Below are 23,497 nucleotides of genomic sequence, written 5' to 3' on the forward strand. Positions count from 1 at the left end.
ACAGTCAATCCCGATCTCCCTGGAGCTGTGTAGCGAGGTGCAGGACTTCAAAGTGGACATAAGTTGGTTCAAATGAACCCATCACAGTCACAGGACAGGGATCCGGTATTCTTCCTGTTTCGGTAAGTTCTTCATCAGGGTTCAACACAGACTGCACAGTAGCAAGTTCACATGTTGATTGGATCCAATCAGGAATAGCCGGAATTCAAGGCGGATGTGAGTTTGTTTTGCCGAGAAAAGGGACCTTTTTTCCCCCTTGCAGAAGAGTCGTTAGCTATGGAGCTGCTAGGACCGCCCAAGAAACTGTATTGACCCTTTCCCACCAGGACATGGAGAAACGTATTTCCTCTGTACTACAAGAGGGCTGGGGACAGAAGTAGCGACAATGGGTTAAAGGGGGCAGGACCAGAATGCGTCGGGGGGGGGGGGGAGTTCTTAGCCAGTGTGTCCTCATTTCATCCCTGCAGGCGGAGGTAGCAGGAGACAGCTGTAGAATCCGGCCCCGACCATGCGGAGCAGGAGCAACTCCGGCATGTGGCTGGACAGCTACGCCTGGCTGGTGCAACAGACTATCCTGTGCCACCAAGTGAGCAAGTGCACCACCGGCTGGATGCCTGCCTGCTTGCCCGTGCCGGGGGGGGGGTCATCTGGGGCAGCTGCCTGCTTGGGGCTTGGTCGGCTAATTTTTAAGTTGATGATTTTGTATGGCCCGTGAATGATGTTATAAATATCCAAATGGCCCTTGGTGGAAAAAAGGTTCCCCACCCTTGTATTATACGATTGTATTTGAATGCATTTTTGAATAATATTCAGTTGACAGCAAAGCTACACTGTTCATGTTGTATGTTTCTGCATTTCTCATAGCCAACTCTGCTGTAAGAGAATGAAAGCATTCAGACATCACGACAATCTGCAATTAAACTCTGATTGCCCATGATCACAGCTTGTTGCTGTGTCCGCACCACTTGCTCCTACCACATCCCTTTAGGCACGGAGCTTGATACAAAGCTTCTCAATTTGATCACGCTCCAATTCACCATAGCATCCAAATGCAGGCATTTCAGTGAACTGAATTTTGTTCACCGTACTCAAGCCAAGATTCTAAATTGGGGTTCAATCGGGATTTAGTGACATAGCCTGATTTCAGTAAATTTTGATTGCAGTAAATCGCTGAGATACCTGCATATGGACATCTTGTCCCCTACCTAGTGGACTCCACAATGACCAACTCCCACTCCACTGGAAGTGCCATGGCAACAACTGCCATGCCAGGCAGGTCCCTCCCTCTAAACCATGGGGCCATCTTACACAGCAGGTAGTCAAAAGGACCAGCTGCATGGCAGCCCTTCAGCAGAAATGGCCGTCGACCCCTCAAGGCAGGCTGAAGGGGAAGGAGACTTCCTGAGGACGCTCTCAGCTGGAAGAGCCAGATGCTCAGCATTGGCTGGAGACATCAAACTGGTTGGTGAGACAGGAGCAGGGGGCACAGATGGCCGAAGACACAGGGGTATGGGGGCTGGGGGAGACGTTTGCCCTCAGGAGCAAACCAGTTAACTGAGCATTCTGGATAATCAAGTGCCAGATAATAAAGGTTGTACTGTACACAGGATAGAAGTTCTTGTAAAAGAGTTCCACAAGTAAAACAAGCACGATTGAAGGACATAACAGAAAAGCCTCTCACAACAAGGAACATGAATACAGATAACCAGAACGCTCTAAGAGACTGCTGAAACAGAGGCATTCCAATGAAAGCAGCACATGAAAAAAATAATCAGTGCAGAAAATTAAAGTGACAGTACCCTGTATGAGATTTTTGACTAATCCAGATTTACACAGGATTTGTATCACTAATCTTTTTAAATGGGTTCATTCCGCAATAATTCCTGTGTCAGTCAGTGACACACATACCAGAATTAGTATATAGAAAATTACCTGGGTACTGGAGGGCCCCACCGCTCGCCTTGGGACTTTGACATCAAAGCCGGTTTTTGGATCTTTCTCTCCCCTCAATGCTGGATCATTAAATGGTTCATGTCCGCCGTCCCAATCACAAACTGTCTTTCTGATGGCCTGGAGAACACTAGCCATGATCCAAAACACATGCGTTAGTTCCCGAACTCTTCCTTCAGAGTCACTAGCCATGCTGAACAAAAATGCTTTCCAAAGGCACTATGCATTCCACTAAACTTTAAATAAATCACACTGGGAACGCACTTTCAATCAATTTATTAACTAATCCAAGAGTTCAGACATCCAAAACATGTAAGCCCGGAGGCTTCTAGTTAGTATTTATTTCATCAGAAAATACTATGCCTATTAAAGCTTGATGAATGAATGAATTAGAAAATAGCACTTTATGCTAACAGTAACTCTGACCAATACTGATGCTAGCTTTGAGAATACAAACATGTCTACGTACATATTGCAATGCAACCAGATAAGACAATCTACAACAGGAATGGGGAACATCAGGCCCGGGGGCCGTTTAAGGCCCGCAAAATGATTTGGTCTGGCCTTTCATAGGTCCTGGCAGATCTCTAGCTCAGAAGGATCTAAGACTGGCAATCCGCCCCCTCCCATGGACAGGAATAGCCTCTATTCAAGGCGGATGTGAGTTTGTTTTGCCGTGAAAAATTTCTTCCTTGCAGAAGAGTCGTTAGCTATGGAGCTGCTAGGACTGCCCAAGAAACTGTGTTAACCCTTTCCCACCTGGGCCATGGAGAAACATATTCCCTCTATACTACAAGAGGGCTAGGGGTGGAAGTGGTGACAATGGAGGGGGTTAAAGGGAGCAGGGCCAGAATGCGTGTGTGGGGGAGTTTCTTAGCCAGCGTGTCCTCATTTCACCCCTGCAGGTGGAGGTAGCAGGAGCTAGCTGTAGAATCCGGCCCTGACCATGCGGAGCAGGAGCAACTCTGGCACGTGGCTGGACGGCTACACCCAGCTGGTGCAACAGACCATCCTGTGCCACCAGGTGGGTGAGTGCGCCACAGGTTGGATGCCTGCCTGCTTGCCTGCGCCCGGGGGGGTGTCATCGGGGCAGCTACCTGCTTCGGGCTTGGTTGGCTAATTTTTAAGTTGATAATTTTGTATGCCCCGCGAATGACGTTATAAATATCCAAATGGCCCTTGGCAGAAAAAAGGTTCCCCACCCCTGATCTACAACATAAACTCATCACTGTTTTCTCTTAAGAAATCCAGAAGACTTCAGTTCTGTGAAGTGAATTTCCATCATCTTTGCTAAGCATGCAATCACAAAAAAAAAACCCTGCTCTGGTGAGTTAACGCAAAGTACTATCTCCTTTCTTTCTCTCACTGCCATTGTAAGCAGAGTCCTAGAAAATCCCAATCACAGTATACTGCATGGCCCAGTAGCTACCTAATACCTGTTTGCAGCCCAAACAGTTACAATAGTTCTTTATGAGGAGTAAGGTATATAATCTTGAAGCTGGAAGTGGAAACATCAGCTTAAACAGTTGCCTTTGACAGCCTTGCCTTGCTGCTGGGTCATACTGTATAGTGAATCCATACATATCTGAGATTTGCCTAGGCGCCACTGCCTGCACTGACTGTGGAGAATGTAGCTAGACCAGCGCAGCAGGATTTCTAAATTCCGTGCAAAAATTATTTCCACGGTTCAATTGGGAGAAGCCATGATGGTTATGTTGGATTATAACAAGAATGCATCATAAAAGTGCCCTTGTGGCCTCCCTGACAATTTTACTGTAAGTCTGAAAGGCGGGGGGAAATTAAATGGGGTTAGAAAATGTCAGCCACCACCTTTGGATAACGTTCTTCTTCTTTTTGATAGCTTGTCTTAATGGTTCTCTAAGCGTAATCTGAGCGAAGTCCTGGAGAGCAGCATAGATAGTATGACGAATAGCATGATTGAAGACACTTTCCATCCTGCCCATCAACACCTGTAGACCTTTGATCATTGCAATAACCTGCACGGGGAAATGGCATTATTTTGCATAATTATATATATTTTTTAATCATTTGGGTAGGGAGTAGGAGAGAACCTGAACTTCTGGAGAAGATATATGCTTTCTCTTACCTCAACAAGAGCAAACTTTTCTTCACAGGTGTAATTGTATCTCGTTGCTCTTTCATATTCTTCTGCATTATCTGGGCAATCTTTGTTAGAGTATTTGTCAGTTGGATGTACTAGTTTCCACGAATACTGTAAAGGACAGAGGGAATACAACAGCAGCACTGAACTAACTGAATCATACTGGAGGGAAAATTAGCCAGACTTCTCACACACCATAAAGTTTGAATGAACGTTTCTACTCTCTTGTGCTTTTGGCCAATAAATGTGGGTGTTTATCTTAGCCCACGAACTATAATTTACTAGAATCCCTAAAACAAACCGTCATCTCCAATCCAGAAATGCATCTCTTTGCCCATAGAAGCAGACTGCTGCTGGCGCATTCAATACAGATGATAGTCGACATCACAATGAGCATCAGGATCTCATGAAAATGACTGAATGCTGTTGCACATGACTGACTATAGCTAAATAGGGACCCGTTTAAGAATACAAAGTTTAGCAGAACCAAGACCGAGAACCGAGTATAGCAACATAGCCTTTAAAGTGCTACAAGGCTAAAATTTTAAACAGAAGTATGTTCAATTACTGGTCCTCTTTTAGATCTCTTCTGCCCGCTCTCACTATCAGATGTTGACAGGGTCCTGGATGCTGTGAAGGTGACAACTCGCTCCTTGGATTCCTGCCCATTATGGCTCATGAAAGCCAGCCAGGATGTGATAGGAAGCTCCCTGAGAGAGATTATTAATTTGTCTCTTGCTCAGAGATGTTTCCTGGCTTCCTTGAAGGAGGCTATAGTTAGACTTCTGTTGAAAAAGCCTTCTTTAGACAAAAAGGAACAAACCAATTACCCCCAGGTATTCAATTTACCATTTCTGGGAAAGGTAATTGAGAGAGCAGTCGCAGAACAGCTCCAGGAAGGTAGGCAACAAAGAAGTATCGTCAAGGTTGACTGCCAGTTTGAATGCTGGAAAAAATTCCTTCACCATCCCCATATACCGTATGTCAGATGCGCCACATGAAAGTACTACCAAGCCTGTTCACTACATCAGACCTTATCTTTCACTCATCCAAATGAGGCTGGAAATAAGGCATGAGATACAAAACAAGAATAGAAAATCTAAGAATTAATGGTAATAATCTCCTGCTTGCTGTTCCATGTCCTCTTCAATCTGGACAAGAGCCTTTTTTTTGTGTGCACCCAATTTGTAGAATGGCCTGCCTGAGGAGATCATAAAGGCGCCATTTTTATTATTTCTAAAAAGAGATACAACAGCAGTTTTGTTGCAGATGGAATTTCTATTATGTGGGGCTGTTACCTGTTGAGAGGACTTGTGTTTGACCTGGTTAGCCAGAATTTTTATTGTTGACTGTTAATTTCTAATGTTGACAATTTAAACCACTGTTATTAATGTCTGCTGGCACATCTTTTGTAAGCTGCTTTGGGGGCCCCCTCAGGGAAAAGGCAGGATATATATTTTAAAATGTAATAAATAATACATAAATAGAGAACAAAATGCTTTTGTTCAGTCTCTCTGGACTTCTACATTGTCTGTCTTCACACATACCACTTCCATAACATGAGCGCTCCACTGAGACAGAAGTTGTAAACCTTGGAGAGAAAGATCAAAGAGTTTTCGATATTCTGCATCCGTTTTTTGAGCTTCCTGGCGGCCTGATCCAGTCACCACCTGGAAAGACAGCATGGCTGTTAAAACATACGATATATTTTAAAAAAACCCTAAATGTTTGTTCCACAGTGTAAGCATCCAGCTTTTTTCAGCTTCAAAGGAAGCCAAATTTCCCCACTACCATATTGGAGGTGGATGCTGGTTTCCCATAAAGCAATCACCGGCTGGTACAGCAATGTCTACATGTAGACCTACCTACAAATTACATAATTTTGCCCCATACCTCCTTGGCAATATTTGCATGGGAAGGCGCTTTATCATTTCCCCTGCCTACCAGGTTCCTTCAGAAGTGCATTACATGGAAGCCTGCTGCTATGGTCATGTACTGACTGAATTTTAATTTATGATGAATAAGCATCTAATCATGTTGGTGTCTTTTCTCTCTTTCCATGTAATGGTGGGGTAGAGAGAAAATTAAAGGGCTGATGTTTATTTAGAGATAAGAGAAATACACCAGATAAGAGAAATACACTCAGTGCATATACCGAAGTACTCTGCTTCTCACTTCACACTTTCCAGAGCTGAGCCTTACCATGGAAAATACATTTAGAGACCTGGATGTGTGTGATCAAATTAAACTTGAATTAGCACATATCATGTTGCCTCCTGTTTTTCTAGTGCAGTTATTCAGACAAATAATTTTTTGCCTAGATAAAAATAATTAGCCTGACATTAAAAATGTTCTTAACACATTCACAGAATTCACAACAAATTCAGAACAAGAAGCACTTCAATGAACCACTCAAGATGTGAACGTTCTCCTGACAGTGTAACAATTGCTCCAACCAGGCCGCACAAGACATGGTGGAACATTTCCAGTTCCTCTTTCCAATGTAAGAAATTGTCTGCACATAAACCCTGCCAGCATCCAAAGAGGAAGCTCATTGCTTTAACTCACATACCTCACTATTGCTGTAACGAGCCAGTTCTGAAATAAAGCGCATGTGATCGTCTCTGATCTGGATCATCTGTTCACAGATGTTGTACTGGGGACTACTGCTGGAAGATGTGCATGTCCATCTACAACAGCAAGAGAAAAAAAGTGTGAAATCTTTCTTTATACAAAAGCTACCATTCATGGCAACAAGCTCTTTCCCAACCCCTCAAATCTCCACACCTCTTGACCTGACAGCAAGCGTATAACACTCACAGCAAACTACTTTCTCCAAGACATCCATATTTTTATAAGGCTGCAAACAAGATTGCACAGCTGCTGCTCTTGTAATGTCTTTTAAACTATATGGCGATGGTCGAACAGATAGTTTGGAGGTATAAAGTGTATGAAAACTAAGGAGATGTGGAACTGAACATAAACTGGGACAGGAGATAACAAAACAACCCATGTAAGAACAGGATGTAACTACAAGCAGTATTTTAGAGACCAAAGTAGTGAAGGATGAGAGGACATCATACTGAAGGTTTCCTGTCCCCACAAGCAGCAGCCAATGAAGAGAGCAACCTGCAACACAATTATGTGATATCCACGTTTTAATTTACTAAACATCACTAGGGCAAAATAGGGGAAGAGATATGAGGGTGACGCTTTCAGCAGCAGCCACGTGATCCTTATTATGTCTAGTTTCTGCCCAAGTTCCTTAATTTTCAATACTTATTGCTAGGTGTGATTCATGTAGCCTTTTAGAAGGTAAGGAAATGGAAAGACTGCAAAAAAAAAAAAAGCATACATTTATGAAGGTTTGAAAAACACCAAGCCAGGAATGAGAAATTCTATTCCTGCCTGTTCTACAAGCTGAGTTTCCCACACAATGTGTAAAGTCACAGCTTTATAAAAACAAAAAGAAATAAGATAGTTATTATTGCCCCAAATGCAGTGCATGAACACCCATCTCTGCAGACATCAGTTCTTCCCATCTTTAACTAAATCCTAAATCTTCCAGAAACCTGTTTTATGTTTAAAAAAAGGGGAAAGCAGCTTTATGACTTGCAATCCTCCTAAGCACACTTCTTAGAAAGCAAGTGACATGAAGCTCAGTGGTACTTATCTCTAAGTAAACATGCATAGAACGGGGCTTCAAAAAGTCAGACCAGAAGGCAACATTTCTAGTTGGAGTTCTAAGTGGCACCAACACTTGCTTATTTCAACTCTGAGATCTTGTTCAGTCAGTGCGACATACAACCAGCTGCCAAGTGCTGTGGTAAGAGGGTTAGAAAGCATTCACATGCATACGCACAACCACACCTACCTTAAATTGATTTTCTTTTTTAAAACAATCTACACAATTATGAAGAACTATTCTCCTGCCCTTGCCAAAGCAAACTGGCCTTTCTTTTCACTCGTCAATCTTACCGGGATTTGTTTTCTTCATAGTGGGCGCTAGTCTTAATGTATCTTGCCAGTTCGATCTGCATGTCACCAAACAGGGGAACTACTTGTAGCTGCTATATTCAAGACAGAAAACAAAATAAGCAGACGTATTCTACCATTTGCCAGAAAGCTTAGTTAAGGTCTTACCCAGCAATCCAGGAATGAAAGCACCGATCACATTTTAGCCTTTGTGCTATATTTGCACTCATTCAAAGGCCAACTGCACGGAATCAACTGTGCAGGTAATGGAAAGGGGGAACACTGGCTGTTTACTCCTTAAAAAAGGGTCAAGGTAAATGGGCACTTATGCTGGACATGAGGAGTGCACAAGGAATAAAACAGAAACCAGAATTTAAAGGCTGAGGGATGTTGTGATAGATGCAGAGCATTTGGCAGTGGGGTAGCTGGGCTAGTGCTTGCCACTTTCCACTCTGAAGCGGAAAGTGTTAATCCATGATGCAATTAAATTAATAAAATTAAACCTATGAGTTGCAAAATGGAAGCAAGGGCAGTTATGCCACTTGCCAATGTTTATGTCATGGATGCTATGCCATTCACAATCAAATTCCTCTATGGCAAATCACAAGAGATTTTTCTCTGCAGAAATATTATGTTTCTGGCTCAACAGCCGGGCAACATCTTCAGTGTGAAATCAGAGCTAGGAAAGTTGGGGGCGCCTAGCCCAGGTGTCACTAAATACTGTATCTTAGCACCCACAAATTTTGATCTTTCCCCCCACCTCTGCACAAACATGACAGTTAAAAATCTGACATTTTGTCTTTCAAGGTTAAGTACAGTTTCTCAGGAATCTAATTTCAGAGGGTAGCCATGTTGGTCTGTAGTCAATCACCTACAGTAGCACCTTGGGGACCAATGAGATTGTCTTTGCATACAGAATGGAGTAGCAAACTTCTTGATTTTGCATTAATGGCTAGACTAACTCACTAAAAATGAACTCAACTGATGAATTTATGACAAAATGGCAACCTTTATATGACTATTACTCGCCATGAATATTTACTACAATAATACAATACAATACCTTTATTGGCATCATAACATGATATAACACGCCAAAACGTCAGCAAAAATAAGTTAAAATCTTCCGCTGTTCGTTAAAAATAATATTTATCGATTAAAATTTTATTTAAGTTATCTTAAACCGGGTGAGCTTGATGCTTCTCTCGGTAAGGGCTGAACCTAGAAAGGAAGCTACTGAAGCCATGAGGTGAATATTTACTAAAAATAAATAGTATAGAGAATTACTTTATGAACTATTCAGCATATGTTTATAACAATGACTATTTGTTTAAGACGACTGATGCTATTTTGATTTGATGATAGTTTGGAATGTATAATGCTCGAAGGCTGAAATAGATTTGATTTCTTTTTTCCTTCCCTTTCCCTATTTCCCTTCTTATTTTCTGTATCCCCTTGTAAAAATAATAAAATACTTAAAAAAAAAAAATTCTCTGTGCATAAGCTTTCAAGAGTCAAAGTTCCCTTTGTCAAAGAAGGAGTTTTGACTTTTGAAAGCTTATCCCAAAAAAATCTTGTTGTTCTCTAAGGTGCTACGAGACTCAAATTTAGCTGCTCTCTCAGGAATGTGACACACATATAAATACACATAACTTCTCATTCTAAACCAACCTTAAAAAATTTGTCAATCTTGGTCAGATTTATCCTTTTCTTGGCATCCAGCTTATAGATGTTACTGACACTGCCATCCATCAGGTATAAGCCGAAGCCCATTACCTGGAAAGGAAAAAATCACACATTGCTAGTCAGGGTTAAGTGATAAGCATAAAAAGTGTTTCATTTGAAGACAATACAAACACCTGCAAACTGCCCAAATCCATGTTAGATAATAATGGCAAAGGCTTCATGTGTGTGTATGTGTGTTAAGTGCCGTCAAGTTGTTTCCGACTCATGGTGACCCTATGAATCAATGTCCTCAAAAGTGTCCTATCCTTAACAGCCTTGCTCAGATCTTGCAAATTGAGGGTCATGGCTTCCTTTATAGAGTCAATCCATCTCTTGTTGGGTCTTCCTCTTTTCCTGCTGCCTTCAACTTTTCCTAGCATGATTGTCTTTTCCAGTGACTCTTGTCTTCTCATAATATGTCCAAAGTATGACAGCCTCAGTTTAGTCATAAAGGCTTCATAAGCAGGATTTATATTTTACTCATGATTGCTTCATTTGATCACAATCTATCTGACTATATACAATCTACCTTAACTGTATTAAGTTTGAGTTGGCAGTAACTGATGCTCATAAATACACTCATAAGTCCCAAGAAAGTCTAAAATTTTGTTTTTTAAAACAAACCTTAAACTAAGAGGACACTCGCCCCATCCCAAAGCTTCCAAGTAGGCCCATCCAACACCCCACCACTTCCCCCCCGTTTCAAATTAATCTGCATAAAATCATACTACTATGGGCCACCACAGAAAGGTGCTTGAAGAGCAAATAGTTAAGGGAGCCTAGCCCACACAATGCACAATGGTTCAAAAATATATTAAAGATTCCAACCAGAACAGGGGAAGGTTTCTTACTGATCCATTATTTAGCAACAGTTCAGACCCTAAGCAAAATCCCAGAGATGGCCAATTCTTTCCAAGAGAAAATTTCAGACATACTTCTTAATGGTCTGTAGATACAAATGCCTACACTTTAGCCTTCCACTGCTAAAAAAGGATGAACTTCCTGTCTCCAATAAGCAAAATTGAAAAACCAGAACAGCAAATAACCATATCATCCCTGATATAGGTACGTTTTAAACACACACAATCAATAGGGAGGAAAGGTCTTTAACAATCCAATTTTCACCTAGTTATTGTATCATATGTGGAAGTTCAGAAACAGGTGAATTACAAATTACCCTTAAAATATCAATCGATCATTTATATTCCCAACACCTGATATCATGCCTAGGATTACAAAAGTGACTATCTGGATTTTCTAAATTGTAGGGAAGGACCATGGCTTTATGGTAGAGCATGCAGAAGGCCCCAGGATCAATCCCCAGCATCTCCAGTTAAAAGGATAAGATTGTAGGTAATGTGAAAGACCTCCACCTGAGACCCTGGAGGGCCTCAGCCAGTCTGAGTAGGAAATTCTGACCTTGATGGACCAATGGTATGATTCAGTACAAGACAGCTTCATATGTAAATATTAAATGGAATGCTAAAAGGTACTCAAATATGCTCACAAATCACAGAGAGTGACATTGCTTTCCCACCCACTCTCTTTCCCCCGCAACAATGAGACCATGAAAAGCCTGATGCAGGAGGTTCTGGGATCCATATGGACAAAAAGAAACACTGTTTGGGGTGTGGGTCACTTTAGCGAAAAAGATGAATTGGTGAAATTATCCTTTTCTGCTGACAAAAGAGATTCTGTTGCCCCAAGAGCAAGGTTGGGGCTATTTCATTTGGGTCCCCCTCCTCATTGCAGCCCCCTAATCCACACAGGTTTGGGTGGTTGTTGTTTTTGTCCCTGGAAGCCCTACAGCCTCTAGCACCAGCTTTGGGGAGCTTGTGGGAAGGTGTTGGGAAAAGGTGGAGGAAGTAAAGGTGCATCTCCACAAAAACACTGCACTTGTACCTAAGATCTAGAACAACAGATACTTTTACCTCCTAAAATGCAGAGATGCACGTATTTAAGAGATAAATGCCCAACATTCTTAAAGCATGAGCTCTGATTTGATAGCTGTTAAATTAGCTTCCTTGTACAGTCTATAATTTTCATTTTGGGGTAGATTTAAAAGTACAAATTGTCTTTGCACAAATACATTACTCCTTTCAGCACATTTTTAAAAATAAAGCAGTTTTTTAATTACTATATTCATTTAGCTAACAGTCAAAGTAATGAATGGGTTCTGAGCAATTTGGTGCCACAAAGCATTGTACCTGGTAGATTTGCTTCTGCATACCTTTTACCGACTATGACAAAGTGACACAAAATTGTACAAATTACATTGCTGCTTTTCTTCCAGTTCCCCTTGATAAAAATGACTTGCACAAATGAGAAGCGAACCCCACTGAACAATAAAAGGGAGGCTGTAAAACCTTCTAGAAGAGCCCCGTGGTGCAGAGTGGTAAGCTGCAGTACTGCAGTCCAAGCTCTGCTCACGACCTGAGTTCGATCCCAACAGAAGTCAGTTTCAGGTAGCTGGCTCAAGGTTGACTCAGCCTTCCATCATTCCGAGGTCAGTAAAATGAGTACCCAGCTTGCTGGGGGTAAAGGGAAGATGACTGGGGAAGGCACTGGCAAACCACCCCGTAAACAAAGTCTGCCTAGGAAACGTTGGGATGTGACGTCCCCCCATGGGTCAGGAATGACCCGGTGCTTGCACAGGAGACCTTACCTTTACCTTTTTAAAACCGTCTAGAAGCATTCTGAGTTGTTTGGCAAACTTTAGCATTTCAGGAGCATATGCACCGTTTGCCAGCAGTTTTTTCCCCCCTTCATAATGTGGGAGTGTTTGCAAGGAACAAATCTTACCTTTAAGAGCATGTGCTTCTCACTAGGTGTTAGATACATTTTGTTTTCATAATAATCTACACATAAATTCACAATATCTGCAAGCAGTTCTTCATATCCAGGAATAACCTCAAGTTGTTGCTGTAAAGACTGAAACAAAAACCAGTTAAAAATTATACATGGCAATAAAGTTTCAAGAAATATCTATATATTAAATTATCAACATGGCCCCATCTGCGGATACTTAAATCTGTGGATTAGGGCCAGGCAGAGGGAAGGGACATTTCCCTACAAACTCAGGGGACACCCAGGGTTGCACAGGAATATGAATAGTTTTTTTTTAAATGGAGAAAGGGTTTAACCCCCTCAACAGAAGATAGTGCATGTGGGAGACAGAGGGAGAGTTATCACTACCTGAGCCAGATAGTCAGGGGCAGCGGTGACAGGTGACACTGCAGGTCAAAACAGGAGGGGAGAACCACACTCTCACCACTCCCTGTGGTGAGGCAGAGAGGCAGAGTGGGTGGATAGGGATGCAGACAGAGTGCAGAAAAGGGTGGGCAATGAGATTCTCCCTCTCCCATGGGTGGTAGTACTGCAGGCTGGCAGATGGCCAAGTGAAAGAAAAGGGAGAGGATAGTACTCCTTCCCACAAGGTCTCACAGGTCCCTGCTTTGTATATATAGTAATGAGATTATGCTTAGCATACATAAAGAAATCTAACAGTGCACTCTCAAAGGGGGGAGCGAACCACGGTGGCCAGGACAGCGCAGCTGAGACGCCTCCTTAGAGGCTTCCTAGCCACCGTGGAGGGTAAAAAAACCTTTTTTCCAAAATAAAACCAGGGAAAAAGGCTTTTTTCCCCCAACAGGGGAAAGCGGGCCTGTGACACCTAAATAGGTGGCCCAGGACCTCCGCCATCCTGGGAGATGTTCCTGGGGCGAAAGGGGTTTGGAGGCTGCCTAATGGCAGCTCCACCCCCCAGAAAGCCCCAGGAACGTCTCCCGGGACACCAGTGCAGGGACTTGCATTGGGAGAATGCTGGTACCCAAGCCCCACCGGCGCCCAAGCCCTTGCTGCCACCGCGGTCTAGGGGCAGCCAGCCTGAGTGGCACTAAGCCAACATCCGTGCCAGTTTGCACAGTGCAAGTGGCACAGGACGCCAGTGTAGTGGTCCCACCGGCTCCTAAGAGCATTTGTCCCCCCCCTTTAGGAATGCACTGTCTGTGTCTTTATTACTCTATTGTACATAGAATACTAGGCACTGAACAAAACAGATCAAGTCCCAACAATTCATAAACAGTACAAGATATAAATAGTCATTTGATACATAAGAACATACTTGTGTGATCTTGTTGTGATTAGCGAGGAACATGGAGAGGTTCTGGGATTCTTGGATAGACTGAGGATCGGCCATTTTACGCAGAAACTGGGCAGCTCTTTAAAGAAAATAGGGGTGAAATTAAGTTCTATGAGAACAATAATCAGTGTTTCCCTATAGAAAAGCTACTTTGCAACGAGTCTCAAGACAGTCTACACACAATGATATTACTTCTAAGTCAGAACTATAAATTAAGGATAATTGATGTAGTCTATGAATCATCATCCCTGCTATGGGAAACGCCCATTCAGCACCATAAGCCTCACCTCCAAGACTGGCTCTAACAAATTTTATGGCAACGAGGTGGAACCATAATTTCCAGGAAGCAGTTTTCAGCATCAAATGCCTACCATATGAAGCATATGTTTAGAGATCACACAGAATGCAACGTGGGGCTGGGCTAGTAGGCATCAATAAACTACTTTTCCTGCACCCAAGATAAATATAATTCCTTTACTGTTTCTTTTTCTCAGCACTACATCCTCTCCTCCTCGAAACATACTAATTGTTCAGTTCCTTACTTTAGCTTCTGCCCATCTGTACATGGCACAGAACAAATTATGCATGCAGCCCCACCAGTCTCAATCTTGGTGAGCAGTAAACATTCTCTCCTCTGCGCCCACCTTTGTTGCTTCTTCCTCTTTATCATTTGTGGGGCAATTACCATCCTAGACTGTTTATTTTATATATTCACCCTGAAATTTCTAAAACATGTCACAAAAGTCTCCACTGTATTGTAGACAAAGTTCTACCTCAGGGTTCTGATGCCCAATGACACTTTTCCTGGCACCCACCAAGTGTTTTTAGAAAGCAGGCAGGGCCAGGTGGGACTATTGCCCAGCAGGGTTTCTGACTGGCCGCTGGACATCTGATTGGCGGTGAAGACAAAAAAAAATTGCTTTGGCAGCAAATGCCACAACAGCATAATAATCTTTAATGTGTGACTGTAGGTTAGCTGTGTGTAAGCAAGAAAATCCTTTCATACAGTATGTTCGTTTAAAAAGGTATCTTGTTAAGCAGAGCTTCTGCCTGAAATGTTGAAGAGTTACTATTAGAGCAATGCATAACCTCACTCCCTGGCATTTTGCAATTGGCTCCGGCTCCAGCAGCATCCATTTTGTAGTTGTGCCCACCATCCTATATCAGAGGGTGCCCACAGCCTCAAAAAGATTGAGGAGCCCTGATCTCTTTCTCTTGTGTTCTGTTGTTATTAGGGTGAAGCCACATAGGAAAAAGTGTTGTAAACAATACAGACTCAGTGAGTTATGGGAAGGTGAATAAGACTTAGATCTTAAAAGTTCTCATGGACTTAAGCCAAACCCTTGCAAACAAGACCGCAGAGAAACCTCACAGACCTTAAGGCAAACCCCCACAACGGGCAGAGATCCAAAAACCCGTACCGCTGACAAGTTCTGATACAGCACTTTCTTCAAAGCCTCTCTGCCTCTCAAAGCATCTTTGCAAAAGCTGTTATTCTCAATATAGCACTAGTTCAGCTAGATCAGTGATTCTTAACAAAGACCGTGTGCAAATGTGGGAACAACTGACACCACCTTGTGGCCACAATGTCCTATAATGCAGCTGTTTCACACATTAAGAAAGCATGCATTGTTTCATGTGGGTTACACAGGAAGACTTACAGTGCAATCCTAAGCAGGGCTACTCCGAATCCTGCCCATGTCCACTCAAGGAGGCTTACTCCCAGAAAAGGGTTTTTAGTATTGCACTGTTAATGTGGAACTCTCTGCAGCGGGCGCTTATATAAAATATGGGTGTTAAAAACCAAAGATTTTTAAATGATTTTAAAGGTATGAATACACTTTTAAAAAGCATGGGGGAGGACCATGTCTCAGTAGTAGAATGTACAAGGTCCCAAGTTCAATCCTTGGCACGTCCAGTAAAAAAAAATTAGGCAGTAGGTAATGTGAAAGACCAAAACCCTGGAGAGCTGTTACCGGTCAGAGCAGACAATTCTGATCTTGACAAACCAATGATCTGACTCAATATAAGGCAGCTGCATTTATTCACTTTACCCATTCCAACATTTAAGACTATGTGAAAAACAGTTTTATGGATACATGTAAGTGTTAATGTGTTCAAACAGCAACTGCATGTTTCAATACATATATCATAGAGGTATGTGCGCCAGGGAGCTGGAACGAATGGCATTTACCTACCACAAGGCTAACAGGTATTTGCCTTCACATGAAGTGTGAAATATCCTAATTCAGTACATATGACACTCAACAAGCCACAGGTGATTGTACAAATTTGTTGATCCCAATGTGTTACCTGAACAAGGGAATTAATAGGACTGATGCAAAAAAGTATCATTATTGTAAACATGGCTATGACACAAAAAACGCTGCACTATTTCGTATCCTTTTATTTTGGTACCTCCTCCCACCTTCCTTTTTAGCACCACACCACAATGAAACCACCTGTGACACCCCATGATCTCTCAATAGGCAACACTTTCCCCCTACAACTCACCGTTTATAGGCTGAATGGTCATTCTTCACACTGCACTTCATGTTTTTCAGCTCATCTAAAACAGCAAACATGTTGATAAATTTTCCAAGAGTGATCAGATAGGCTTCAGATACAAAATCCTTTCTCCTCTCTGCATGGCACAAGCGCTTCACTTCACCACAGAATCTTTCAATTGCATTTCTCTGTTGAAAAAAAAAAAGAAATTAATGCTTCAGAAAAAAATGTGAAGAGTGTAATCCAAAATATTGTCGAAGGCTTTCACGGTCAGAGTTCATTGGTTCTTGTAGGTTATCCGGGCTATGTAACCGTGGTCTTGGTATTTTCTGTCCTGACATTTCGCCAGCAGTTGTGGCAGGCATCTTCAGAGGAGTAACACTGAAGGACAGTGTCTCCTGTCCTTCAGTGTTACTCCTCTGAAGATGCCTGCCACAGCTGCTGGCGAAACGTCAGGACAGAAAATACCAAGACCACGGTTACACAGCCCGGATAACCTACAAGAACCAGTGTAATCCAAATTGCATATTTACTAGCCATGTCCCCGCCATCAAAATATCTGCAAAAGTAGGTTTCCCCAACGCTAGAAGAGTTAGTTTTTATATGCCAACTTTCTCTATCACTTAAGGAAGAATAAAACTGGCTTACAATCACTTTCCCTTCCCCTCGCCACAACAGACACCCTGTGAGGTAGGTGAGGCTGAGAGAGTGTGACTAGCCCAAGGTCACCCAGCTGGCTTTATGTGAAAGAAGTGGGGAAACCAACCCGGTTCACCAGATTAGCCTCTGCCGCTGACGTGGAGGAGTGGGGAATTAAACCCGGTTCTCGAGATTAGAGTCCACTGCTCCAGGCCACCGCTCTTAACCACTACACCACGCTGGCTAGGATAAATTATTTTGAAAACTTGGAGGAACCCTCAGATTTCAATAAAAGTATTTTTTAAAGGGGGAGACACATAAAATAGTATAGAAGCACTGAGATTTTGGTCACCACTGTGGGATGCCTAAGCATTCTAGAACAACTCTGTAGGGGCAACCACCTCTCTTGCACATTGCAGGGGACATCTGATGCAGGAGGGAAGGGGTGGCAGGGCAAGGAGTAGTACTGCAAGAAACAGGAGGGAAGACAGCTAGCAGGAGCGAAGGAAAGAAAAAAGTAAACACAGCCAATGTGAGAAGAGAAAAAAGAAAGCAGGGTGGGAGAAAGAAAAAGAGAGGGAGAAGAGCAGAGATGGGGAACACATGAACACATGAAGCTGCCTTATACTGAATCAGACCCTTGGTCCATCAAAGTCAGTATTGTCTACTCAGACCGGCAGCGGCTCTCCAGGGTTTCAGTCAGGGGTCTTTCACATCACCTACTTGCCTAGTCCCTTTAACTGGAGATGCCGGGGATTGAACCTGGGACTAGCTGCATGCCAAGCAGATGCTCTACAAACTGAGCCACAGCCCCTCCCCTGGGAAAACCAGACTCAGCAAAGGAAGGGAGCAAACGGATGGAAAAACCAGGTGAGAGACAGAGCAAACAGGAAGAAAGAGTAGACAAAGGACTCCTGGGGAAGCAAGTGGGGAAGCAGAGCTGCAGCAAGGGGAGAAATGCCCTTTAACTTCATAGCAAGAACGACTACTGATTTTGAATGGATCCGTGCTGAACCCACTCTTTGTATAAATCTCATACTTTTTCATACCAGACTGAGAGCAAAACCACCTATTAAACACACACATACATCCCACGGGTCAGGCATAAGGAATGCTAAAGCAGGGGGTAATCATGGGAGGCAATGTGGAGAAAGAACAACCAAAGAGCATCTAACATCCATTTACCTGAAAATACATAAAATTCATCAGTTTGGTGACCTCTGGTTCCAGAACTTCAACAGTTTTTTCATAAATTTCCACTCTGTTTGGCTGCTCATTACATTTCACCTAAAAAGGAAAAGGGGAAAGACTCGAGAAACTATTCAGGAATATCACACACGCCTTTCTTCACCAAGTGGGGGAAACCATTCCTGAAGGGGGTGGTGGATGTGCAGCGGCCGGGAGCGGCGCAGTGAAAAGAAAAACAATTTAAATTGAAAAATGGGGGGAATGCCCCCATAGAAAACAGTGAGGCTACGCCACCAAAAAAGGTGGCATAGCAACGCTGCAAGTTGAGGTGAAAGGGGTTAGGATTCTGTCTAAAGGCAGCTCCGCCCCCCAGGAACACCCCGGGAATGCCTCCCAGGACACTGGGGCATGGGGACTTGCACCGCTGAAACGCTACTAGAAGAAGAGTTGGTTTTTATATGCCAACTTTCTCTACCATTTAAGGGAGACTCAAACCGACTTACAATCACCTCCCCTTCCCCTCCCCACAACAGACACCCTGTGAGGTAGGTGAAACTGAGAGAATGTGACTTGCCCAAGGTCACCAGCTGACTTCGTGTGTAGAAGTGGGGAAACAAACCCAGTTCACCAGATTAGCCTCTGCCGCTCATGTGGAGGAGTGGGGAATTAAACCCGGCTCTCCAGATCAGACTCCACCGCTCCAAACCACTGCTCTTAACCACTACACCACGCTAGCTAGGAGCCAGTGCCAGAGGAGGAGCCCCACACAGTGACGTGGTGTCCTGGGGCCGACTTGAATGCCCTCCGGGCCAGCATAAGTGCCCCTTATCCCGGGATACATGGGCACTTATGCTGGCACGGGATCACACTAGCTCCTAAACCGATTTCCCCCCCCCTTCAGGATTAAGCTCTTAAGACTCACACAAAAACGTTACCAATTTCAAAACATGTTCGACGTTCACCTGTGCCATAAAAACATAGTTTTTGTTTTTCAGAAATTGCTTTCAGGATCATCTGACTATATTAAATATTTTACCTGAATGGTGGTCCTAATGCTTCTGAATTATCTAAATCAATACATTGCAGGAACAACAAGATTGAGCCCAATAAAATTCGCTGGATATAACTCAGCTCATAGTTTATGCACGTACTTGCTGTCTGACCTATCACCATATCTGAGGAAAGCCCCCTTACCCCCCATCTTTCTTTAAATGCTAAGGATTACACTTTAGGATTGCACTTTTAGGCTATTTCAGAGCAACTAGCCAAGGATTACAGATCTCATCTACTGCAACATTTTACATGTTACTGAGTGCAAAGTATTGGAAGTCTGCAAACAGGCCTTTTAAAATCTTTTGCTTTGCTAAGCTTTCCCTGGGACGGGCAGGCAGAGTAATCTGGTGTTTGCCACTGCCTGGCAGCAAAGTCTGCCTCAGAGGTTACACACTTCCTGTCTTCACCTTTTTGTGGCTGACAGGAAGCAGAAGTGAGAAGACAGGCAACAGGACATGGGTAAAAAGTGAAAGATTCTAAGAGGCTGCTGCAACCATCAAATAAAGTATCAGGCCCAGACTCAGTCAGGGAACCCTGGAGCAGCCCTCTCCAACAGCTCAGAAGGCAGATTTGGGATGGGTGGGTGGAAGAAGCTCCCCCACTGAGAAAGGAGGGACGCAGTTTCAATTTGGCGCTGCTTCACTATATGAAGGGGTCCTCACATCTGCCCGCCACTTACAGCTGACAATCCACACATGCTCTTTTAATAATATTTTCCACTGCATTCAATGCATGGTTCATAGATTACATTCCAGTTCCAGCAATTTAAATATAGTGGCTATTTGCAATTATACCTTAGGTCACTGATGGCATCTTTGTAGCCCACTGAATTAGGCTTGTTAATGAAAGAAGACATAGTGACCTGGGTGGGGGAGGGGTTTAGAGTTCCTTCTGGAAGTGGTCCATTGACTCTAACAGCTGTGGAACCAGCAAAGTGTTAAGAAGTCGCCTACGGAACAGTAAGAAATTGAAACAGTCATTCTAAAAGTTGATTTTCCTGTTGTACCTGAGGGATGGCTCTTGAGCAGCTCCTCCACGTGTAGAGCATAATGGCATACTCTTGGCCTTCTTCCAACATTTCATTCTGTAATTTAAAAAAAAAGAGGAAAGCTGGCATTTACACAAAAAGGGTACAGTAATTGATCAAAACCAAGATACTAGTTATGTAATACTCCGTATTTCCGAGAAGATTGCAACTAAAAGCTTTGTCAGAACAGCGACTGAAATTATTTTTAATAATATCTCCAAACCTAAACATGTTTACTAGGAAGCTAGCCTAATTTTTCCATGCAAGCACACATCTTTGTTTTTAAGGATAATTGTGACTGCTTCAAGAACTACTGAACCAATTACCTCAGCTACTGAAGAAGGGGGGGGCAGATATTGTTGGGATGCCAATTTCGTATTAGGACTAAAAGAATGAGCAGAATCACAGAACCATCATAGCCCCAGGCTTAAGAATTTTTCCAAGTAGCAAAAAATGGCCCTTCATATCCCTCTTTGAGAGGAAACAAAGGATAAGCAGTGGAATTTTTTAGTCTAGTGTATGCACAACGGAATCAGTTATGGACAGATATTCCCACAAAATACAGTGATTCAATAAGGGTGGTTGCATCACTTTGGAACACCATTTCTCAAACACTGAATTTACCTACCACGCACGCACGCACTATTCTACATTTTGAATCCAGAAACCAAGATTTTTAGTTTATTATCAACTCCTACAGATCAATTTTTAAGTCTTCAGTTTAAAGGAATACAGTGCCACAACAGGAGACAGCCATAACATAGTTTTCATCTTATAAAACAGGAATGAGAATTTCAGTGCTCTAGCTATGAAACATGTAAAGTCATAAGCAAAAAGGGGTCCCAGGGTACATCCAGTGCATCCCATAAATATGTACAGCAAATTGATTTATCCTTAACGAATGTTATATGCTTGAAATAAAAATACAAGCTGGGTTTTCTTATGCCCTTTTACTACAGTAAGTATTGTCAGAGGTGTATCGTTCAATATTTACCATGTTAGAATGAACAGTTGCTTGTTCGATGTATCTCGCAATGCCTGTGACAAATGCATTCCTGTCTTCAAAATTGGTGTTGAAATTGGGCTGTATGAAAGACAAGAAAATGCACCAAAATGATGAACAGTGTTGAAGAAAATCATTCAAGTGGTAATAATTGAGCACATTTTAAAGTAATCAGCATGGCAATGGATACATCCTTTTATGCATTCCATACCTGATAAAGCAAGGATGATGGAGGGGGTTCAATACATGGCTGTTGGTCTGGCAGTGGTAATTCTTCCAAGAGATCGACATTGGACAAAGCATCTTCCAGGGTAACTTGAGCAGTCATTCTGATTCTGTAAAAAGTAACATGTGTGTATGTGTATATATATACATATACATTTATATATACATTTATATCTCAGAAGCCAAGCAGGGGTTGGCCCTGGTTAGTATTTGGATGGGAGGCAAGCAATGGCAAACTAGCTCTGAACATTTCTTGCCTTGAAAACCCCGTAAGGGGTTGCTGTAAGTCAGCTGTGACATGAAGGTGAAAAAAGTGTCATATGTGATACAACATGAACCAAAGGTTCATACCAAATGATATACCTTTGCCAGTCTCAGCATGATAGATTAAAGAAGTGTTAAGATGTGTGATTTACCACATCCTGGAGAAGCTCATATTACCACTCAGAAACAGAAGAAACATGCAGCGTACAAAACAGACTATTAGTGCCTGTACATCAAAAGTAACCTCATCTCGCACAACCCACATCGTCCAGGGAAAAATATTACCATAGTCCCAGCATCTAATTTCTTTGGGTTGAAAACCCTGTCTGCAAGAGCATAAATATTAGATGTGATACTGTTGCAATTCTCTGCAGTAAGGTAACAACACTCTTCCTCTCTCGTGTCTCATCAATGAGACTTGGAACTGCAGAGAGATTCAGACTAAATACTGATGAACACTTACTAAACTTAAAATACTGCACAATTCCAACATCTCTTTGCACAGCGGTTCATCTCCCCAAGACTGCATTCTATAGCCTCTATGACATCCTTTTACCACTTTTCTTCTCCCACATGCAGTTTTCTTGGATATGCTCTTAAATTCTGACATTTTGAGCATGCAGGAGCAATTCCACTGTGCATATTGCAGCCGGCCTATAACAGCATAAACTCACTAATTCAGAAACATTGATTCACCTTCAAATGGTTTGTCTGAACACATGCCTGGATATTGAAAGAGAAACAAAGGAACCTACTCCAAAAAAATAACACCTGTTACTAGTGTCAACCACCAAGGTCACATACACAAAACAGTAATTTGTGCACAAATTTAGAAATTCAAATTTATATAGTACAAGTATTTACTCTTTCATTGACAAGACTAAAGATGGTCAAACCCACAACATATCCAAATCAAACCAAAATCTTAATTGCTCAATGACAAGGTCTTATGCATTCATAACCCACAATATATTACCCTAGCTAGGCCCATAACACAAACCTTGATTTAATTTAATACTGATCCAAGTGGCAGATACTTTAAGCAACTGGGTAAGCAAACCAATGCCTTTAGCTTAACTTTGGGCATTTTCTGTTTTTTTAGTCTGTTTGTAACATGTTGTCTCAGTAGGATACTGAGATACTGGAATCAAGTCGGATAGGCATGTTCAAGATACTGCTCTGCTTTTTCACTGCACCCATGAAAATACAAAGTGTGTTGTAATGCAGTATTTGCCTTGAAGGCTATGATAGCTGGATGAAAACTGATATAACGTTCTAAACACAATTCTACGTTTCAGGCTGGAATGGAACCCAGTTAACCACTAACCACCACCACCACTAGTAAACATATAGACCAGTGGTTTCCAAAGTGGGCAGTACCACCCCCTGGAGGGCGATGGGATTACCTAGGGGGGCACTAAGAGGCAAGAAGGCAGCAGGGGGGCACTAGAGGTGGGCCTCTTCAGCTGTGTTGTTCACTAATTTACAATAGACCATGCTGGCAAATTTGGTAGAAACTATTTTTTCCAGACTTTGAAGAACAGCTGGTACCACTGGATCAAATTCATCAGTTTTGTTGAATAAATTTCAACTAAAAAGTTTTAATTTGATTTTGAATAGATGTGTAATTAATTGTTACTGTTTTGAAATTTTATCATTGTCTTCTTTAGTGAGTCA

General features: G+C 42.4%; 1 protein-coding gene across 1 annotated transcript in view; it reads right to left on the minus strand.

The window, feature by feature from the left end:
* CYFIP1 (cytoplasmic FMR1 interacting protein 1) overlaps positions 1 to 21,664 on the minus strand; it is a 57,206-nt gene extending 35,542 nt beyond the window's left edge. The window contains exons 1-14 of the mRNA XM_056862070.1: positions 21,543 to 21,664; positions 21,323 to 21,412; positions 20,308 to 20,385; positions 18,246 to 18,347; positions 16,428 to 16,609; positions 13,896 to 13,992; positions 12,575 to 12,703; positions 9,719 to 9,823; positions 8,051 to 8,142; positions 6,645 to 6,762; positions 5,620 to 5,742; positions 4,058 to 4,183; positions 3,781 to 3,947; positions 1,933 to 2,080 (exon numbers count right to left, since the gene is read on the minus strand). Of these exons, the coding sequence (XP_056718048.1) occupies positions 1,933 to 2,080; positions 3,781 to 3,947; positions 4,058 to 4,183; positions 5,620 to 5,742; positions 6,645 to 6,762; positions 8,051 to 8,142; positions 9,719 to 9,823; positions 12,575 to 12,703; positions 13,896 to 13,992; positions 16,428 to 16,609; positions 18,246 to 18,347; positions 20,308 to 20,385; positions 21,323 to 21,412; positions 21,543 to 21,659 (1,674 nt within the window). The 5' untranslated portion in view covers positions 21,660 to 21,664. The remainder of the gene's footprint in view (positions 1 to 1,932; positions 2,081 to 3,780; positions 3,948 to 4,057; positions 4,184 to 5,619; positions 5,743 to 6,644; positions 6,763 to 8,050; positions 8,143 to 9,718; positions 9,824 to 12,574; positions 12,704 to 13,895; positions 13,993 to 16,427; positions 16,610 to 18,245; positions 18,348 to 20,307; positions 20,386 to 21,322; positions 21,413 to 21,542) is intronic.
* Positions 21,665 to 23,497: the final 1,833 nt, after the last annotated feature.

This window comes from Euleptes europaea, chromosome 16, assembly GCF_029931775.1.
Source record: "Euleptes europaea isolate rEulEur1 chromosome 16, rEulEur1.hap1, whole genome shotgun sequence".
Lineage (NCBI taxonomy): Eukaryota > Metazoa > Chordata > Lepidosauria > Squamata > Sphaerodactylidae > Euleptes > Euleptes europaea.